The sequence below is a fragment of the Neopelma chrysocephalum genome, unplaced genomic scaffold (assembly GCF_003984885.1).
Source record: "Neopelma chrysocephalum unplaced genomic scaffold, ASM398488v2 Primary Assembly neopelma1_23, whole genome shotgun sequence".
Lineage (NCBI taxonomy): Eukaryota > Metazoa > Chordata > Aves > Passeriformes > Pipridae > Neopelma > Neopelma chrysocephalum.
Window position 1 is genome coordinate 35,230,771 of NW_020897691.1, and position 22,794 is coordinate 35,253,564.

At 40.9% G+C, this 22,794-nt stretch overlaps 1 protein-coding gene across 1 annotated transcript in view; it reads right to left on the reverse strand.

Annotated features, from left to right (window-relative positions):
- Positions 1-10,058: 10,058 nt before the first annotated feature.
- Positions 10,059-22,794, reverse strand: part of CDC40 (cell division cycle 40) — a 38,997-nt gene continuing 26,261 nt past the window's right edge. The window contains exons 8-15 of the mRNA XM_027693321.1: positions 22,148-22,222; positions 21,469-21,514; positions 20,030-20,131; positions 18,562-18,677; positions 18,344-18,477; positions 13,796-13,872; positions 11,861-12,005; positions 10,059-10,982 (exon numbers count right to left, since the gene is read on the reverse strand). Of these exons, the coding sequence (XP_027549122.1) occupies positions 10,805-10,982; positions 11,861-12,005; positions 13,796-13,872; positions 18,344-18,477; positions 18,562-18,677; positions 20,030-20,131; positions 21,469-21,514; positions 22,148-22,222 (873 nt within the window). The 3' untranslated portion in view covers positions 10,059-10,804. The remainder of the gene's footprint in view (positions 10,983-11,860; positions 12,006-13,795; positions 13,873-18,343; positions 18,478-18,561; positions 18,678-20,029; positions 20,132-21,468; positions 21,515-22,147; positions 22,223-22,794) is intronic.

Here is a 22,794-nt window from a genome sequence, read left to right on the forward strand (position 1 = left end):
CTTGCATGTCTTTAATATGTGGCGTTTGTAACTGCATTTGGTTTCTGACTTCTGCAGGGCTTGGTGTCCCTCCCCTTGGTGTGCCTCAGCCCAGTGTTTTGTTTTTAACAAGTCTCTCCCTCTGTCCCCATGTAGTTCCTTCTCTTAGTCCTGGCATTTTCTCCTTTCATACCCTCCTTTCCTTTTTCACCTCTCTGCTGCCTCACCACCCTCATTCCCTCCTTCCCAGAGCGGGAACCTGTGCTGGACCCAGGAAGTCCATAGGATCTCAGCAAGCAGCCAGAGGTAGGAGCTCTTCCTTCCAGGCAGACAAGTCACCTTTCTTTCTGAGGCCCTGCTTTGCCTTACCAGTGGATCGAGCCATTCCCCTCACCTTCCCCAGGCTTTATTCCAAGCCAGGCATCTACTTTCCTCCTCTCCCACCTCTCTGAGCCGTCCTGCTGTCCCAGGGTGGGCAGGGACCACTCTTGCCAGGAGAAACTGCTTCAACCCTTCAGGCAGCTTTCCTCCCACCACCCTTGCTTGGGGGCTGTGGGGAGCTCTGGCCCCAGCACCTGCCTCCCACCTTGACCTGAGGAGTCATTGTAGGGGTTGAAAATGCTGCAGCAAATCCAACTTCGAGCATCTATGTTGACCACAGAAGCCACAAACCTTGGATTGCTTTGGAAGATTCAGAAAACACCCCTCCCTGCTTCAATTGGTGAAGGACTAGCATGGGAGGGGCTAGTGGAAATGGAGGGGGTTTTAATCTCTTCAGTGAAAGCTGGCTCTGTACCTTCATGTGTTTTGGTTTGTATCAGTCTTCCTAAATTTGAAACTTTAACTTTTTAAACAAACTCTTTCTTTTATAACCAATGCATGCTGTTTTTCAATCTAATGTCTTTCAGTCACACTGACTGTGCTTATGGAGTCTCTGATTTATTGCCCCCCCTTTTCATTTTACTTTTAAAAAGAAATCCCTCTACTTCTTTAGTTACAGTAGGATTTGCTGAAGTGGAGTTTAATCCTAAGGGGAGGACTTAACATGGGCTTCTGCACATCAAATGCCTCATTTAGGGAAGAAGATGGATGGTGCTGCTGGATCACATCTACTGACAGATGATGATCCCAGCTATGCCTATGCTAGGAAATTTAGCAGTGACAGGCAGTGTTCGCAGGAGTGGCTACCTGGTTAACTGACAAGATCCTTGGCACAATTTTGGCTCAGGCCATCTAGGATTCTCCCAGATGATTCCTAGGCACAGCCATGAGTTAGCCCAAGCCAACAACAGCCTGGATGCAGCCACCTTGTTTGAGAAGCTGAAAGTGTTTAGTAAATGGACATGGCCAGGCCATCTTTTCCAGTTTGTCTCAAGGCTGAGGAATACCTGCTTGGTGCCATTTTGCTTTCTGGTATAACATAACAAGAGCAGGTGGCAGATTCTTCAGCTGTGAGGGGGTAATCCTAGTTTTATGTAAAAACTGGGGGGATGAGATGCTGGAGAGCAGCCCTGCAGAAAGAGTTGACCACATCCTGGTCAATGGCAAGATGAATGTGAGGCAGCAGTTTACCCTGTCAGTCAAAAGGGCCAACCATATCCTGGAGTGCATCAGGCACAGCATCACCAGCTGGTCGAGGGAAGTGCTCTACTCTGCACTGCTGACCTCAAGTACTGTGTGCAGTTTTGGATGCCACAATATAAGGACATCAAACTATTAGAGTGTGTCCAGAGGAGGGTGACCAAGATGGTGCAAGGTCTCGAGGGCAAGACTTAAAAGGAGCGGCTGAGATCACTCGGCTTGGTCAGAGTGGAGAAGAGAAGGCTGAGGAGTGACCTCCTAAAATGACTTCCTAAAGGGAGACAGTGGAGGGGGAGATACTGCTCTCCTCTCTCCAGTGACAGGACATGAAGAAATGGAATGAAACTGTGTCAGGGGAAGTTCAGACAGGACACTGGGAAAAGGTTCTTCACTCAGAAGGTGGTCAGTCATTGCAACAGCCTTCCCAGGGAAGTGGTCACAGCGCCAAGCCTGTCAGAGTTCAGGGGGTGTCTGGTCGACTCTTTTAGTCGTGGTTTGGTTTTAGGTAGGCCTGTGAGGAGCAGTGAGTTTGTCTCAATGATCCTTATTGAATCCTTTCCAACGGGAGATATTCTATGATTCTATAAAAGTAGCTCCTGTTTCTGCTTCTATACATCCTGCCTGGACCGGGGAGCAAGGGGCTTTGCAGTTGCCCAGAGCAGGATGCTGTGGGGGCCCACCATGTCCTCAGCTCTGCATCAAAATCAAGATGACCTGTTGCAGATACATTGCATTCCCCATGTCCAAGAGTTGGGCAAATGACTTTCCTCAGGGCCAAACTGCCTATTGCCATCCCTGAGCCAGCTAATTCACAACCCAAGAGATCCACGACCTTAGAAAATGAGTAGGAAACGTCTTCTGTGACAGCTATGTTTCCTATAACCCTCATACATTAAGTACTGAGGTTGTTTAATGATGCAGGGCCATGAGAAGATTCATCAAAATACGAGAGGTTGCCAGGGTTTCCTAAACTAATATCTCGCTTATTGGAATGATTGGAATTGATCATGATTGGTGCACTGCCGAATGGCTCAACTCCCATTTTTCAAATAATGGGGTGGCAAAAGTCCAGCTGCAAGCCCTGATTTATTAATAAAATATAAAAATATGAGCTCTAGCACTGTACAGGTTTTTTCTCCTAACTAGTCTTAGAATAAGTAGCTTAGTAGCTTATTATCATTTGTTTAAGAAACCAATAGAGAGAGGGCAAGAAACAACTCACATGACTTCTCCCAGATGTTAAAATTCCAAAGCGATGCATATCTTCCATAGTTCTATTTCCCTGAAGTAAAAATGGCAATATGGAAATTACAGAAGTGGAGTAGAGATCCATCCTGGTTTTTCTTTGGTTAGTAAGAGAGTTCAGTAAACTCTTAACTAATCTCTTGCTTGGGATTGCCAGGTAGTCAGGAATGCTTCAGGCTACATCTTCTGAAAAAAAAAGATTCCAATATCTGTGGTAATTTTTAAGAAAACCTTATCTCAAAAGCAGGATAGATAAAAGCCATCTATCATGCTGGAGGCAGTTATGTGATATTGTAGGAGAAAATGAACAGCACTTATTTAATCCACTATCTGTGCCTTTCTACTTCACATCTCTTAGAGCAGAGTTCAGCCTTTCTTTCTGAGATCTTGCTTTTGTGCCCTTACCCCTTCTCTTTTATTGATCTCTTTTACCTAAAGGAGAGACCCTTAAATAAATTCAATTTCCATCTCGTAAAGGACTGAGCTGCCAGGTACGTGCACAGTGAGAAGACAAGCCAGCGCTGGCTGAATGCCACAGTGGACAGGCTGGTGCTGAGGGACGCTGTGTGTGGTAAGTTTCTGTCCACCCACTGCTGTACCCAGGCACAATTGTCCCCTACCTGCTGCAGGGTCCCAGCTGTACACGCTGCTCCGGTGGTATCTCCAGCCTGTTATGGACTGTGCTGAGAGAGAAAGGTAGGGATCTGGGAATTCTGTCATCCGCAGGCTCATGCTGCTTCAGCCAGAGCTGAAGATGCACCAGCCAACCCCTGCTACATGCTGTCTCTCAACCAGACCAGCTGCCTCTGGGACATATGCACATGTCTGGCATCCATGTTTGAACTGGCCTTGTTCCTGTAGGATGGCTCTTTGCTGGGAGCATTCCACTGCCCAGGAGCAGCTCTGGAGGAGAGATACTGTTGAAAAGACAGTGAAGCAGGTGATGAGCTTGTTGAGACCATCTCCATGCAGTGACCATATGCCAGTGTTGCACTCCACATCTCTTCCCAGATCAGACCTGTGCAGAAACCACCATAGGTTTCCCCTTCTTCAGGGGCCAAGTACAGAGCGCACCATTAAAACCAGCGTGGGCAGAGCATTCTGCCATTATAGCCACAGCCTGGAGACTGGTAATGGCGTGGCCATGCCCAGGCAGGAAAAAGAGCCACTGGCTTGTCTTGGCATTGCTACAAGGCTGCCACACCTGGGCAGCACCCAGCATCTCTTGCAGAGAATGCAGTAGAGCCCATTTTTCCCTCTCATTCATCTGAGAGAGAGAAGGAGGGATGGCTCTTCAGAGACCTACTGCAGGGCCCTTCCCTTCGCAGCAGCTAAGGAGGAAAGTCAGACTCAGCCCCAGATCTGCTCAGCATCACTGTTATGGGTATTGCCCAGCCCTGCTGTCCCCCCAGACTCCTGGCCTACTGTCTCCAGGTGCATTGGGCATCTCCCCGTGCTCCCTGTAGGCATCCACATCAGCTCTCCAGAGCAACCAGCTCATTGCCTCCAGCCCAGGAGCCTCCTTACTGCCCACACTTCAGGTCATTCATGGTGGCCACAGCCAGTGCCAAACCCAGCTAACAAAGACACGATGACCAGGTCTCATTCCTGATGCGGAGCCATGATTGCATCAGTTGGACAACTCCACCAGGAGATGTTTCAGCTCAGTCTAAAGTGGATCTTTTCAGAGATACCCATGTGTCAGGGCAGTTTTATTTGCACAGATACCCTGTGAGGGTATTTCTCTTTCAGAGAGGCCCACAGCAACTTATAAATCACACACATTTGTGAATCAGAATTTACAGGTGCTGCCTGTGACCTAATGAAGACGAAGAGCAGCAACAGATGTGAATCCCCCAAAATTATCACAGTTAATACTGCATCATAAGCTTTCCAAAGAGAGCCCATGGCAGCATGTTAGAACATTAACATGCTCCTCCAAAAAAACAGCCTCTTTCTGAATGCCATGCTGGCTACCGTGGAGTTTCAGAATTTTGACCAAAGAAAGGTCTGACCTCCTGCTGCGCTCCAAAACCTGCATGCTCTTCTGGCCCAAGGCTTTGATCCCATCAGTGACTTGTGAAGGGTTGTTCTTCATGAGAGCCTCTCAACTGTGAAAGAACAAAGAAAGCGTAAAGGGAACATATGTCTGGCCTTTCTTGGCAGATGCCAAGAAGACATATCACCCAGTAGCACACCTGAAGAAATGGCACTCATTCTCTCTGGTGAATTATTCAACAGCTGAGACCATCTGGTTCATTACAAAACTTTGATTTCATGAGCTTCATTAGCCGTTCCCTTGTCCTTGAAAGGATCCTCAGGGTTATTCAGTAGGAATCACTCATGATTTTTTCCTGCTTGTTAATACAATGTGACATTTAATTGCAGTCAGTAGAGACCTGGTTCAGTGCTGGTGGAAGTTCAGAGCTGACCTACATTCAGGGACATTTATACCTACTTCCCCACCTGACTTTCAGGGGCAGCATCTGCAGAGCAAACCTGGCACTTGAAGGGAACCACCTGCAAAAATGAATGGATCTTTTCCCTTAAATAGAAGTCTCTGTTCAAGGCACAGTTTGACCTGCCTAATGTAAAGAGCTTCACTTTACTTCCCAAAGAGACCTTTGCAGACAGCTCGTGTTACATCTCTTACCCCGATAAGGCAGCACCTTACACAAGGGGGAAATGGGAGTCTGCTTTCTGCTGCCTAGAAATGATGACTCAAATGTGAATACCACTGCAACATCCCAGCTCTTTTTGGTGGATTACCACCATAGATGTTTGGTTTTAAGCAGCTTCCTGAAAGAAAGTGCACTGCCATACACAGTACAGAACTTACGCAAGCAATGAAAATGTTTCTGTGCTTCAGCTGGTATTTTTGTCCCTATATTTGAAATTCCATTTTTGAATCGAACACAATGTGAATCCCACCCTTGCCTCCACCTTCAGATATCTAGAGTGGAGCCACCACCCAGGGTGCCACCACCCTTGCAGGGAGGAGGGGACGGTCTGACCTGTGTGAGACCTCTAAGGCGGCAGCAGCAGCAGCAACCATACCCTGGGAGGACCCGTGTCTCTCCATGGACACCAGCCAGGAGCAGCCAAGACACAGAGGCTAGGACTTCACCAGACCGAACGCTGACCCCTCAAACTGATTTGCCAGGCAGGAGAGGCCCTGAAATGCCTTTTAACTACTTCTTTATGAAGGGAAGGAAAATTGCTCCAAGAAATAGGAGAATTCAGGATCCGAAGAAATTTTCAATAATGTAATTCTACTTGTTTAATATTGGAGGTATAATGACAAAAAGCAAACAAAAGCCGCTTGCCCTGCTGCACCACGGTACTCCCAAAGGGTCAGCAGCAGGGCAGAGAAAGGAGCTTGCAGCAGGGAAGCTCTTCTGACAAAAAGCAACATGGTTTTGAAAACTTCAGGGAATGGCCTTCCCTCTTTTCCCTGTAGATGTCTGGCCTGACAAATGATTTCAGAGTCTGAATTCCCTTTTTGTCTCCAAGGAATATTGGAAGGGAGAATGTTTTACAGAGTACAGGAAGAGGAGTTGAAGGAGCAAGACTGTATAGGGATGCCGAAGCAAAATATAAACAATTCTTGTGGGTGAGCGAAGGCCCAGGTGTGTGTGGAAATTAGCCTGGTGCAAGCTAGAGTGGGAAGATAAATGGTTACAGATCTTCTAGGACAGGGCATTTTTGCTTTTTTTTTTTTTTAATATTGCTTTGCAAGAGTTCAAACTCCACCAAAAAAAAAAAAAGACTTATTCCACAATATCTGGGGAATAGGAGCAAGACACCAACTCTGGAGCAAGTACACTGGGAGAAAAGGAAGATTTCCACTGTCAGAACTACGTCTGGATAACTGTCAGTGGTCTTGAAGCTCCATGAAGTTCCTATTACTGAAAACAACTCCCCAGAGGATTTGTGTTACTGTCTTCCTTTCCTAAACCAGAGAAGTAGGCTCAGTTAGTCTTGACATCTTTCAGACGAACCAAAAAAATCAAAAGCCTAATGAAAATCCCTCACTCTATTGACCAACACAGCACATCTGCAGTAACTTGCATTTGAGCAGTCTCCTAGTGGCATGAAGCACAGCAGGACAAAAGGAGGCTCGGAAAGGCTCAGTGCTTTAGCACATAACATGTTCTGTCATACAAGACAATGAACAGGTCTGAGGTCAAACTTCCAGTGTACCTGGTGAATTTACAGGCCCATGGCCCGTTGAAAGTATTGCAACTTGTTTCTGAAAGCTTTAGGCTCTGCAAGCAGTTTCTGTAAACATAGCCCTGCCACAAGCAGTTTTCTCTAAGTGCTGCAAGACAGCCGTGGTGACTGTTTTGCTTACCAGCAAGCCTAACAGAAAAGACATATTTTACTGCAAAATATGAGATTTACATTTTGAGTGTATGGTAGTGAAGTCAACCTACAGTAACAAGTCCTTAAGTAGTCTCCAGAGGAACAACCTCCCTGGCAACTGATTTTTTCTGGCGTATAGGTTCAACTGTTCATACAGTCTTCCAAGCAAAACTCCCCTCCCTCCTCCACTCTCTGCATGTTCCCCCTCATGCGGCCTACTTGTCATATGGAGTCTTCCTAGCAAACGGGAGCAGGATTTTGTAATAACCAGCTGGTAGAAAGAAGGAAAGTACATCATGTTACTGGGCTGTCAGAGCTGCAAGGCTCCCTGTTTAAATCAGCCGTTAAAGACCACAGTGTTAAACGGCATATTGAACATCTGCTTGCAGCTAAAAATCGGCTTTTTACAAGACAATCTTGGACTTTTCTGGATGTACAGTAATTTTGATGTTTGTTCTTCATAATGAGGGCAAAGACTGAGCAGCCCCATCTTACTGGGGACAATTATAAACTCTGAGCAAGACAGATGCCAAGACCATCTGCTTCAAGACAGCCAGCCTCCTTACCAGCAAGATGCACAAGGATATGTGGGACATTTCCCCCTCTCATATATGAAAAAAGTCCAAGAAAAAAGCTGGCTAAAGGCCAAAAGAACTATCAAGTTTCCCAGGCAGAACTCTAAGAACGATGGAGATAGTTGCCTTATCTGTAAGACTTCCACCGTAAATGTAATCAGTATTAATAAAAGTAGCAACATATTGGCAAGTCATTTCTGAAAGTTACAGATGCATGACCCAGGGGAACAAAATCATGATGCTGCAACAGCAGCCCTGCACTCCAGCTTACCTGTATTCCTTCCTGGCAGCACAACACACTTGTCTGCAGCCCTCCCAAGATGCTCTTTTCGGCTTGAATCACTATATTGCATTTTCCATCTTATGTCAGAGAAGAATAAACTGGGGGAACTCGAAATGCATGCTTTCCTTTTCTCCCAATGCTGCCTTTTCCCTGTCTGCTCAAGGGCCAGGTTCAGCCTAGGGAGTCTCAGACTAGACTTGCTCTGACCAACACTTAAAGCAATTTCTGGTGAAACATGAAGTGGGGAAGAGAGGAGAAGGACATGATTTGAATGATTAGCCCAGAAAGAAATCTCTTCCCATGTGGCTGCTGGAAAGTCAAGTCTAGACTCGCACCACACTGACACACACTGTCTATCCCTGTGCACAGCAAACTAGCTGACAATGCAAGCTTTGCAGTTTGCAACTCTCAAGCTGACAAGAGGGAACTATCCTCATAAAAATTCCCCCTGCAGGCTTCAATGTAGATGTGAGAAATTCCACAAAAGATTAACGAAGTGACCAACTGTGAGGGACAAAGGATTTTATCTGAAAGTTTCTAGGGGAATTCTGATTCTGGCCTTGCTGCAAACATTTAATCCCAGTTCATCAACTCCAACAGAATTGGTTGAAACTTTTCTTTTTTTTTTCTTTCCTCCAAAGACAACACCCAGTATAGTACTACAAGTTTATACACTTATTTTTATACTTTGCATATACATATTTTTAAATATATATCTCATGTTCTGCTGGAAGGTGACACATGGAAAAACACAGCACCAGTGACAGAGCCAAGCATTTTGTGTATTATGATTTAAATACTTTTAAGGCATTTGGGAAAGGTGTTTCTGATGTAAAAGCTAATATGTGTTCCTGTGAGAAGTTTCTCTATTTGCTCTATTCCTCCTCTCACCCCTGTTTCCCTGTACATATAAACAGTTAATGGTCAGGGCACACTGTATCTACCCAAATTACTTCAGCCCCCTTTCTTGAAGCAGCACCTGGGGGACAGTATACACCAGAGCTCTACTTCCAGCTCAGGAATCAAACCTTCCCTATAAAAAGCACCTCTGTGAGACAGCAGCAGCTCTTTCCCACCCACATCCCAAAGAGCAGAGAAACAGGAACAGCCTCTTCTCTCCCTGCAAAGGAGATCAGTCATCAGGACCTGCTGGACCAGCTCTTTCCTCTCTCTCCAGGCTCTACCATTTCCTATCTCAGTACTTGCATGGGTGCAAGGCTGGGCAAGGCCCAGTTACCACCCATACATTGCTTGTGAAAACAGTGCATGGAGTTTTTCAGGCATACAAGGCTACTGAGATGGGAAAGTAAACAGAAACATGTAAACTTGGTGCAGTTACACACCAGCACAAACTGACAGTGGAATGACTCTTGAGCTCAGCTTTAGAGTTGGTCTAAAAATGCCTAAGCTCCATGTTCACTCACAAGGGCCTACCTTGTGTAAGTACTATGAAAGACTAGAAATGTCTTGTAACCAGTCAAATAACCCAAAACCCACAAAAACCCACTCCATTTCCTTCCATCTAGACCATCTGAGATTCTTTGCTTCAGCTTCTATCCTGCTGTCAATTAAGACAATTTCTCCTTTGCTATTGTTGATAATGGATGAGCAGTGATTGGATTTACAGTAAACAATATAGTATAATTCAAAACTGTAATTAAAAGACTGATCAATGGGATAAGATTTGCTACCTGTTTTTACTTCCATTATGAGCTCAAAAAGAGAGGAGACTAGGAACTGAAAATATTTTTTTCTCCTGTTACCAACTTGCATTAGTTGTGAATGAACACTGCTAGAGAATGAGTTTATCTGGTACAACTGCAAATTAAAATACCAAATGGTAGGAAATATTTTATATGGACACTGCAAGATGGAAAAATTGAATAAAAATAAGCAGACTTTTTATAAAAAGATTTATTAAAAATAAGTTCTTTTAAGAGAAAAAGTGTGACATGTATATACATTAAATCGTCAAAACCTTCATGGGGCTTATAATACAAGCTATTCCAAACTGAACAAGAGACATTCACTCTTTTTTTTTTCTAATATGTCATGCTTACCAGAACAAAACAACATATGGGAAATAAAACCCAAACACATAGCACCCAACCATTACAAGCAAAATCTTGAAAGTGAAGACTACTGGCAAAGGTGAAAGTCAGACATCATCATGATTCTACAGACAGAAACTAAGACTATGTATGAATGCAGTCTTCAGTTGATAGAGTTTACCTGACAAGTGATAGCTTCCAATTAGTTCTTCATTTCTACTCTGAATTAACAAATCTCAGTAAGTGGGTTTGTGCTTTATAAAGGCAGAAGTATTTTGGTGACAACAAAATACCACCTAAAACCAGGTAAAGAAACACATCTTTTCCAGCTCTTGAAGTAGGTACCAAAGGTTTCTTTTTTGGAAGAAAGTTAACAATTGCTGTTTTTCTCCTTTGACTCTCCACATCTCTGACAGCCAGACCCACAAAAATAGTTTTTCTTAAAATTATTTTATTTTACAAGAGTGTTTTTCACAAGCAGTGACAGGACAAACTAACACGTGATTCTGCATGCTTCAGATGACCTCAGCTCTTCATACCCAGATGCCATATTTAGAACTATATCCTTTCAGTTGAGTCTTCTGAAGATTTCTTGGATTTTAGTGCATATATACAGCAAGCTGAGAACTGCAGTATTACACACATCTACCCATCCTTACAGCAGAATTCATTCTAATCTCAGATGTGCGCAGGACTTGCATCTTTAGGTCTTCGTAGCCTCATCTTTAGTCCCATAGTTTAATAAGACCATCCCAGCCGCATGTAATGACTTTAGATGTTTCGTGTGGATGCCACACTGCACCAATACAGACTTTATCATGTGCTTTTAATCTGCTGTAGAGTTTTGTCGTCTTCCAGTCCCAGATGTTTAGTTTTCCATCTGCATCTCCAGATATCACATAGCTATATTAACAGAATTAAAATAAAAGTTGTATCATGTGTGAAGACAGCTTGTATTTTAACACTATTACACTGAGCAACAGAAAGGAGCTTCCCCCAGTGAGCTTCCTGTCTGACAAACAAACCTACCAAAAAATTAGCATTCACGCTGCGCTCTAGAGCGCACAAGTCCTGCAGAAGGTGATTCATCAACTGTGAGGTAAATGTGCTAAGCAATGCGATTACAACACCATACACTGTGTTACTGGAACCAAAGAGAATAAATCAGCAAAAGAGAAAGTGCCAGAAGTTCCTCTAAAATTTACACACACTTTTTCCACCAGTTTTGCTGAGGTTATTCTCCAGTTTTTATAGTAACTGATGTCTTACGTGCATATGGTAGTAAATGTATGGACATATTACTAAGTCAACAGGAAGAAAGAGATGGTTGTCACAACAACTAATGAGGATACCTACACCAGACCTAGAAACTGGGAAAACAGGTACTCTAGACAATGTTGTGGGAACAGACCCTGTGCTGCAGACTACATGCAAAAGGAGCCAGATGTGAGTCAGACATGGAAGTCTCCTGTGCTGTGCCAGGATGAGGCAAAACGAGGGGAGTCTCCGGACAGTTTAACAGCAATGTAGATCATCTTCGGGGAATGGGGGATCTGGACTACACAGACTGTTTTCTAAATGTTCTCCAGAGCAATCCCCAAGAATAACTTAGTCCTATCATACACTTAGAGTAAACCTTCTGTTCTACCACTTGGCTAGGGAACTCTGATGCTGAGCTAATAGCATGGGTGTGCATACACAAATGTTGCAGAGGATTCAAAAAGAAATTTAATGTCTGTACCTGCAAGTTTTAAGACGAAGTTCATTTCCAGGAAACTTACCTCATATCAGGTGAAAAATCCACTTGACAAGCATAGCCAGCTACCATGTGACCCTTGAAAATTTTCTTTTTGTTTAATCTGAATCTGTTCTGAGCTCCAAAAATAAGAATTTGGTTATCCATTGACTGGCAAGCCAACCATTTCCCTGTAAGTGCAATAAGAAAAGGTGGTATAAGGGGGCTGCATCTGAAGAAAGAGACTTAACTAGAATGTTTTAAGAGATTTTTATAATTTTTCTCGCACAATCATTATGTAGCAGCTGATATTGCTTCTGCCTGGTACAACTGCCGAGAGTCAAAATCTCACATTTGACAAGATTTGGGATGCCTATTCCTACAAAATGCACTCAGGACTCTAGGAAAGCTCTAGCTGTTACAATGATGTGCTGCACCAGTCCTGCTGACGTACTCTTAAGCTTTTAAGCTACGGAGTAAGGTTGCTGGTGCATACGCTCAGGTAGCTCAGATCAAGGGGAAACCCCCCCATCTAGCTGCAATCTATTTCATCACCTGTTTTGTGGGTACTCTAAGACAGTAATCTCTTATTTTCTTTATGGAAAAAACAAGTTTAAGGTAGACTCAGAAGTTTGAAAATACTTACATTTTTGAAACTATTTAGTATTCACTGCTTTAATAGAATGCAATTAATAAAGATATTTTAGTAAAAGAAAACACGGAGGCTTTTCTAATCTTAACTCTATCTCATTTTCCATCTTGGCAGTGCATTAACTCCTGCCTGAGAATCCAGTGAAGATGATATGCTACAGAACACCCTAGAACAGAGACTTCTGTCCTTAACTCTGCATGTTGTAACTGCCTTTATGGTGTTTTACCCGAACAATGACAACATAAAATGTGCTGACTTGACTATACATCTGATCACTCTTCCTGCTACTAGTTTGGAATTTGAGGATTTTCTTCAGCCTCCCAAAGAAACAAATGACATGTGTACCCCAAGCATATTATTCTCCTCTTCTACTTTTAAAAAGGTTTGTTTCCTGCATTGCTCTGAAGAAATTAGAGTAGATCAAGTTGTGCAATTTCAAAAATGGGTTGAAAAAGGCCAGCTTAGGAAGCTAACATTTTCAAATGCAGCTACCTCTTTCTCCAGAATCTTCCTTTTAATATTAGGAACCCACTCTGTTTGTTAAGAATAAAACATTTACACTGCAAAGCAAATACAATTTGATACTGATAGCTGGCTGAAAACGTCAGGTGTGCAACAAGCTGATCAACCACTACTCAGCATAATGGGACTGTTAACTGCAAATCTGGCAACACTTTAATAATGGTCACACTAAAGCTATTTAAATTTGGCCAAAACAAATAACAGAGATTTGTCCTGTTAGAATGCTTTTCTGTGACTAATTGAGCCCCTAAACCTTTCTCCTCCCTCAGTATGATTCTAGTTGAAGAACATAAACCAGTGAAACATTAACATAAAGAAACACTGAGATAATTTGGGATTTCTTTTATGCAAGAGTTATTTGGCCTATATTCAGAACAGAAAGGAACAGGATCATGTACAACATCAGTTTCTGCTTTAACAGTGGCACCACAAGGACTACTGAACTTGCTTAGTACTTTGCCATTATTGTCAGTTCCCACCATTCTTTCTCTTAATATTTCAAATTCAGCAAAGAGCACATGGTAGCTCTATGAAAGGTAAGAGTCCTTTTGCCCTGTCTGGATGAAGATCTAATTTTAAATGGATAGTTACCCTGACATAAACACTCATTTTGACATATGTGTTCTTCTTAAGACTTTTAAATCAAAACTAGATCCAGTCCAATCTTGGAATAACTGCACAGAGTGATTGGCAAGGGGGGTAGTGTAGGGTGACAGGGGGATGCAACACAATAACACTACAGAGATATAATCAGTAAGACATGCCTTAGCAAATTAGGCCTAAGAAGGCAGTAAAGTGTTAACCTACCATTTGGAGACAAAGTCACAGCTGGCATGGAATGCATGCTTGGTTCAGCAATGTACTTGAAGTCTACAGGAATGTCCCTGCAAAAGGAAGAAGTATGTGCTTTATGAAGACATGGAGATCATCCAAAGAGCTGCCTCAAGTCAGCTGATTTACTTAGTGACTGAACCCTAGAGAACATATTGTGGTGTCCAAAGGAAGAATATGTAAAAGATCAAAAATATTATGGATGTCCACCTAGAGAGCTCCAGCCACACCATAACCTCCAGTAACATGAATTTAACCCCATCAAATGACCCAGAGTCTAATGCAGAATCATAATTCCAATTGTTAATAAAACTGTAACACCGTGATCCTTTATTGCCTCCATTATAATTGCAGCTTGTACAGAATTCTGATATAAGTAGCAGGAATACTGCTATACATATGCATATATCTTATTGGAATATTTTACTGACTTTTGTTTTAACTAGAATATTTCTGCCTTTTTTCCCCCCTCTTTTTTCAAAGGAAAAGAAAACAGGAGTCTCTCTCATCTCTCTGACAATGCTCTTTTCCTCCTGATCTCCCCAAATGGGATGCCAACCAATTCCAAATGTTCACAGCTGAACTGAATGGTGAACTCCCTGGGCTCAATCGCATACCAGTGTATGTTAAGAACAGACACTGTCCTGTACAAAGGCCTAGGGAAAAAACAAGTACGGTCTAATCTTTGCTCTGCAGAACTGTCATTTGGTTTTTACTACATAAATTGAATTACTAACGGTTTGTGCATATTCACAGTATTCCTCATATCCTACACTAGAAGACTGGCAAAGAGGGAAGGCATGCACATGGCTTTCTCATTAAGCAAAAGAAACCTCCGGCAGAAAATAGATTCGATTAATGCATTCAGCAGAAAACACATGCAAAATGTTCTGTAGCAACATTAATTAATACAAAGGGGATGTTTATGACTTCATTGTCTAACTCACACAGCAGAAGGGAGCAGAGAGCGTGGGTGGCTGCCTCGTATGAGCTGCCTGAGTCTTGCTGAATGGCAACACGGTTGACATTAGCAAGGTAATTACAATCCTGTTTTATTGTGGAGTAAGTTCTTTCCCATCATCTTGCATTAAACAATATGAACATGGGCAGCAGGGTGAGAAGCTGCTCTGCTGTCAAGAAGTGACACAAATGTTCCTGTGTGTTAAATGTTAAAATCATTTACCCCTCAGCATAAGAACGGCAACTCCTCAGCATAAGAAGGGCAACCCACTTAATACACTCCATGGATAAAAGCACGTGCTTTAGGTCAGGGATAACCGGCTTCCAAACAGGCAGACCTAAGACTACTGTTGGGCAGCAAACATGTAAGGAAGTAACAAAAAGTTCACATAATCTCTTGGGCTGACCAACACAACAACAGAGGAAGTGCCACATGCCACATCCTACCCAAACAGTTTCAAACCCCGATTGCAACAGGACACAAGGTTATTGCTGCAGTTAAGGCCATGTCCTGATCAGCTCCCACCATCCAAAACTCCTGCAGACCACCAATCATCTAAAGTCCTCAATGCCAGGTAAAACCAATCCCACTGGAGGCCCTATTAAGCAAAGTTTCATCTCAGAAGATGCATCTAGATGCATCTCTAATGCTGAATTGAACTGCAGTCAGGTTGCTCTGCCTTTCTTCTCCACACCAACTCTGCTTTATGCTGATACCTACCAGACACACTTAGGACAGCTGCAGGATATGCTGCATTAAACTATTAGGCAGAATAAAAAGATACATTTACTTCCAAATTGCTAAATAAGTATTATCAGCCTGCTCTCTTAAAAAAACCGTTAAAAAATTTATCAAGACAAATGCTATCATGGTTGACCAACCTCAAATCTCATGTGATATACTATTTGGTGAATTTTTAAAATTTAAATATTTCCAAGTCCTTTCCCCACTTCATAGCATTTCAAAGGCTGAAAAGTTTTAAATACCAAAAATAGTATCTGCTAGTCAAGACTTAGAAGTGTTATGTTCGGGGGTTCTGATACAACTTCTTCTTTAAGCAAGACAGAGAAAAATATTTTTAATAAAAGAAGGAAGAAAAACAAACCAACTGAACTCCCCAGGTCTAAACCAATCCAGTTTTGGGACCTACCCCTCATGAAGAGCTCTCTCAGGAGACTACAGTATCTTTACCAGGAACGATGGACAGAAGAGGCCTGCTGAGGGGCATAGCTTTATAGAGGTGACAAGCCTCCAAGCCTGTCAGCACAATAGCTGTTACCACTGTACAGTTCTTGCTTTGCTGGCTGACTTGGAGGTAAAAGAAAATAAAAGCCTCCAAAGTCAACTGCCCAAATCATTTCACTGTTTGTCCAAGTAGGATCAGACACATATGAAGCAAAGACAAATAACACTGCATTTCTAGAAGAGAGAACACAGAATCCATACACACATATCCACGCCAACTTTAATATCTAATCACATGAAATGCAAAACTAGAAAAATTTTCAAGTACTCCCATTAATATTCCTAAATAAACCATTTAATCTGCAAGAGTCTATGCTATACTTGCAGTCTTTAGGCAACCAACTAACTGCAATTCAGTGAAATCTATGCATGGGATGAACTCCTGGGAAAAGGAGATTTAAATTCTCAGAAGTTCCTTACTGTGATGAAGTCAGACATACCATCCCCATTACCAGCTCTGGCCAAGTCAAAGTGTTTATAAAACACACTACAAAACTCCTCTAGACAATTAAAACCAAGCAATTAGACCAGTTTTTAATTACTGGCTTTTAAGGCCATACTCAGGTCATAATTACTTCCACTTTGTTTCTGTAGGATACTGAAGAAATATTGTGCTGAAGAACATAAAAGTACCAATAAATGCAGTAACCAAATCACCCAAAGTAGCAAATAATTTTCCTTATGAACTTAGGAAAAAAGGATTTGAGAAAGAACTTGCAATGGAAGTTTTCAAGCTCCAAAAGCTTTCTTAGTGAATGTATTAACTTAGTTTTAAGGCATTTAAAAAATCTGGATCTTGAAATTATAGAAATATGCCTACAGACAGATAAACATAGAACACAGCAGGTTGTGAGGAAAGGTTTTCAAGTCATGCCCAGAAAGATGGCATTACATTTGCTCTTTATAAAACAAAAATCCCCAACAACTGCATTACAGAATACTGCCTACAGTTGAGTTCCCTATTATTTCAACAAGGGAGCTCTTTCTTCAGTGTACAACAAGCTCAGTACATATTTTTTTCTTCAGAAGAACAAAACTTCTGCTACTGGAACAATCAGGTTGCAATGTTCCCATGCCAGAATCTTTTTGCCTTTCCTGCTCTTCCCCACAGAGTGACTAAATCCACCCACTTCACTATTTATTTCAGCCATCAACACAAAGCTCACAAAACAAGGGCAATCCAATCTTAAGGAAATAGCAGATTTGTGCAAGCGAGATCATCCTCCCACTCACCAGAGAGAAGACATTCCTTAGCAGACATGGTATTGTAAAGATTTTTCTTTAAGGAGCTCAGTAAATGCATGGGTCTGCTTATGAAGTACTGAACAGAGGCTCTCTTGGAGTGGCATATGGTGACAGCATTTTATGTCTAGCCTAAGCCTGAGTTCCCAGACTTTGGTCATTCCCACTGCTGCTACTGGCAATGATAGTAGCCGATCACAGACATGCTGAGGATTTAGCTGCCTGCTTGGGTAACATTCCAATACCACAGATTGGAGTCTCTTGTCTAAGTTGAAAAAAAAAAAAAAGCTGGGAAGGAACTGATTAGTCACAGAGCTGTTGAACTAGCGTTTGTATTATGCAATAGCTTTGCATGTGTGAACAGCAAAAGGAAATGAATACCTAAAGATATGGGAGTGATTATTTCAAAATGAAATTTCAAATCCTAGAGAAATCTTAAATGTTCTAAATTGAAAATCCTAGTACCTAGAACCTTGTGGAAAACATTTCAGATAGGAGAGATCTGTTTTCTCCCCAGGTCAAATGTTAAAAACTGGAAGCCATTTAAAATATTTCTTATTATTTTTTCTTGGACAGACTCTCACTTTTCTGTCATCTATTGTATTCATACTGTGAGTATCACTGATTGCCAAAAACACCCAAATTACCAGAAAACCAGAAATGAAGCTACGCTAAACTAGTTATTTCAAACATGGGCCAAATATATATAATACTATGCACATCCAAGTTCAAAGCATTCAAAACCAACACACACTAATTGTAACAGAGCAAACATTTCTTTAAAAGGTTAATTTAATGACTAATACACCCTTGGGGAAGGGAGAGAGAACAGAGACCACTAATAGAGTGCAGCACGCCTCAGGCTGATACGGCTGTCTTATGTTTTCTTTGGGGAAGAGGAAATCTATGAAGTGTCTCAAGCATTAAGCCACAACAAGGTTTTAAAGCTCCTCCTCAGTTAGCTAGAACTCAGTACACTCCAGCGGCCTATGTGCTATGTATACCTTTAAAAATAAACTCTCTTCTCAGTTTGTTCATAATATACTTTAAGTTAAAATTGAAAATTTTAAACTTACCATTCCCAGACTCTTAAACTCTTGTCATCAGATGTACTCACAAACCTTCTATTTTCATCCACAAACACAATGGTGTTGACAGCTCCCAAATGCCTATCGTATTCCTGCACAATCTCACCACTTCGAATATCCCACTGCAAGTAAAAGAGTCAGAATGAGAATTTGTTTTTTACTAAATACCAGAACTTTTAAAGAAATAAATACTCAGTAATAAATACCTGCACAATTTTCTTATCTGACATTCCTGCAACAAAGAGATTTTGTTTATCTTCATCAGGATTGAACTTGACACAATAAGGAACCTTTCTGTTTGTGAATCTTGAAATACATTGCCCTGCAACAGAAAGCCATTCATAGTGCATCAGGTTGGAAGTTCTACGAGCTGATCGGTTGTTTGCAGATATTGATAAAAATACTTTACTAACAGTAGAAAATACTTGGTTTAAAGTCCTTGAGAAGATTAGAGGGTAGAATTTGCTCTGCTCTTTGATTAGACCTTCTTTCACATTTGTACGCATACACCAGCATAAACATGTGCACGTACATACTGTTCTGTAAGTTTACTACAGCTTTTGAAACAATATGACTGTTCAGTAACCTGCATGTCACCAGGACATATCAAGAAGATAACGACTGGTCAGGATATCTCATGCTGACCACTGTCTTTGCAAAGCATCACCCTCTTAGGATCAGATTCTTCTCAACAAGAGATGTAAACTCAGGCAAGAATTCCTCAAGCCTAAGCTTAGAAAAGGATAATGGTAACCCAGCTGCAAAATAAAGCCCTGACCTCCCCTCATAGCTTCAGCCAAAAATACCCTGATTACATGTTATCCATAACTTACAGGAGCTCATTTTAATCCAAAAGCTGTATCTAAATAACTGAGTTCAGATTCAAGACTGAAGAATCTGACCTACACCTTTTTGGCCATCATCTGTATAAGACTGGTGGCACTGCTAACCCAGAAAGCTAATGTCTTTTTCACACATGGGAACTTCCTGTCTTAGGAAGAGACTTCAGTTTAAAAGAGTATTGACAAAAATCTATCATGTATTTTTTTAACGTCATGGAATCATAGAGTGGTTTGGGTTGGAGGGGACCTTAAAGATTATCTGGTTCTGACCCTGCTGCTATGGGCAGGGACACTTTAAGTTAGGAAACTTAAGAAACTATTTGTAGCAGAATGTTACAGAGCATCTGGAAGGCAGTTCTGTGAGAGCATCAGACCTACCCTCCAACTTTCTATACCAGCAGCTCAGTTTCCTATTCTTATTCTTCAAGTTCAGGTTAAGTGGAAGATCAAGTGAGACAATTCTTCTAAATTAAGTATATTTAGGTCTAAAGAGTAATTTTATCCCTGTAGATGTAAACATGCAATTAAATGATCTAGCAAAATGTTGTCTTTTTTTTCTGAAAATTGTTCTAGCATTATAAATAAATATCAAACTTCTCAAATGAAAATGTGTATGAAACACAGGTATATAGGTCATGTCAACTGCACCATTACAGACCACAGCAAAACATGAAGGGGAAACAAGACTATTCACCCTGTCATGAAAGGCTGAACACCGAGCTACAAGACAATACTAAGGATATTTGGAAACAACCTGAATGATAATATATCTTTATGTTCACTGTTAATGAAACACTGTGCCAAATAACAATGTTTACGAATACAAGCCTACCTGTTTCAGTGTCCCAGAGTTTAAGATAGCGGTCATATGCAGCACTAAGAAACTGAGTGCCTGCATTATTAAAACAGATGTCTCGAACAGCTTTACTGTGTCCTACAAAATAGAAAAAATGTGATGATAAACTTTCATCCATTCATGCTTAGAACTAATTTGTTGGCGGAGGGGGGATTTAAACAAAAACTCTAGATAAATGCTCCAGTCTAACAATGCAAAGAAAACTAGAAAATCATTTATTGAAGTTCTTCATGACAACTAGTAAAGAATTCATGCGGAAAAAAAAAAATTATCTCCTAAAGAACAATGCGAATAAAATCCCCAAACCCCTCACACCTCTAAAGCACTGGAGAAAAAAAACCATTGCACAGAACCAACCACTGTGTGTCATAAATTGATACATAAGCAGAATTTCAAGAGAAATTTAAAACTCTAATAAATGTCAACATTTAACGAAAAATAGGAGAGACAAACCCTACAGGAGACACATTTAAAGGAGAAACATTTATAATTAGAAAACAGGTTAAAAATATGGGAAATATTAGATCAGAAAATTAAGAATGCTTTCATCTGATGGAAACCTTGCCACCTCTCAGGCTCAATACCTTAATCTGACCACTACATTAGACATGTAAATCTCTTAGTTAAAATACTGGCACAGTAACTTAAATATAGCCAAATAACAGGTGAATCTGGTTGATAATAAGGACCTTTAGAGAAAAAGAATTTGACTGTTCAGTAAGTGCAGTCTATTGAGAGATAATCTTTTTTGAGCCACATTCCTGTCATCAGAAATATTAGGGGAAAAAAGACTTCTTTATTGTTACTCAACATATATTCACTCAATGTTCTAGAAATGTTCCCATTTCAAAAAAGAGAAGCAGCTGCTTTTGTTCTGCATTCAAGGCTGCTAAGAGGTTTGTATTTCTCTCTCTCTCTCTCAACTATCTGCTTCAAAAAGCACCTGTTAAGTGAACAAAGACAGCACCTCAACCTAAAAAAAATTTCCCATGCTTTTGCACTAGAAACTCAGCACAGAGGAAACGACCTATTTAAGGTGGGATCATCAGAGCATGAGAGGCCCTCACAGTATAAATACAGAAAGCTGCTGTTTCCAGCACGAAGATAGGGCAATTTAATTTCACGATTTTGCCTTTGGAAAGGATCTTGCAAAAACTATTGATGATTGTTGTACACTAATGTTTTGTTTTAAAGGTTGTAAGGTGTTACACATCAACATCAGACCGCTTGGAATAATGACAAGATTTTGTTAAAAACTTGCATCTTTTTCAATTCTTACTGCCAAGATCATTCCAAATACTATTTGCCTTGGATGTGTACGAGTCCTCTCTATGATAAATTATTAAGCTAACATAAATCATATTCTTCCATGAAGTTGTTTTAAATATAAATCAGTTTAAATGAAAAACTATTACCAATAAACGTTCGTAGACATCTTCGATCACCATATACTTCCCACAGCTTGGAAAAAAGAGATGGAGAGAAAATATGTCAATTGTTAAACAATAATGATGCTGAAATTAAGTGCAAACACATATGGCAACATCTTTTAAGAAATTAATCACAAACATATGACATCTATTGATTAGTCACAACTATCTATCCAGAAATTCACAAGAATGCTGCCACCTTCCTATTAGCAAACCCCCCTTAAAATAATTAAAAATCCCATATAATATTCCAACTTTAAAGACTTAAGGTTTTGCTACTGAAAAATCCCAACAACATCAGCTTTCTAATATGGTATATGCTGGACTAAAGTGAGATTAGTTCAAAACCACAAATGCTTCAGTAAAACACTTCAGCAGAAACCTAATGTTAGTTACAAAACTAGGCTTAACAGAAAATGAATTAATATAACAACAAAGGCAATACCCTGAGGTACTCGTGACCTTCTAAATGCTATTACTAAATGATTAACACTGTTCTAACAGCCACAGCCTTATGTATTATTTCTATCTTTGTTCCAATGAAGTTGTAATTTAAAAATCAAGTGGGAAAAATAAAAGTAACACAGACAAAAGGTATTTGTTAGAAATACCAAATGTTTTTGTATCCTAAAATGCATTGTCTGTATTCAGAAAAATAACTCACCTTAATTTTGCAATCCATAGAGCAAGACAACAGTATATGCCCAGACAGAGGAAACAATCTAACTGCACTGACACCCTGTAAATAAGAACATAATTAAACAGATATTTCCTCAGTTCATTTGCTCTCTTTTCCAAGCAAAAAGCTAAAGCTTATCTTCATAAAATATACAGATACTGTATCCTGAAAAGAAAACCTACCCACATTCCATTTTAGAACAGTGATGCATTTTGAACAATTGTTATTGACAACAAACTGATTCACCTTAACAGCTGTATATGTAGCCTCCTTCAATATTCACACCTTTACTGCGGTAAACACAGGAAATAAATACAAACTATGGGTTCAGGTGGCTGTTTCTGTGTAACAAGCCTTTATAAGTGGGGCAGGTGTGGAACTTTTCCACAAAAAAAGTTTTTTGGCCAGCTCAATTTTTTACATATACTATCAGTGGCTTCTGCCTACTGAACTCAGATTCCCTGAGCACAGCATCTTTGCATCTGTCTGTATTTCAGGTACTCCTTTCAGAGGAAGTCTAAGGAACTCCCAAGTACTCATGGCTTGATGCCCCTCCATTTCCTTTATTACTCTATTCATATGCCATCCAGTTCCACCCTCCCACCCCTGACTGGAGTTGGGTACTTTATCCT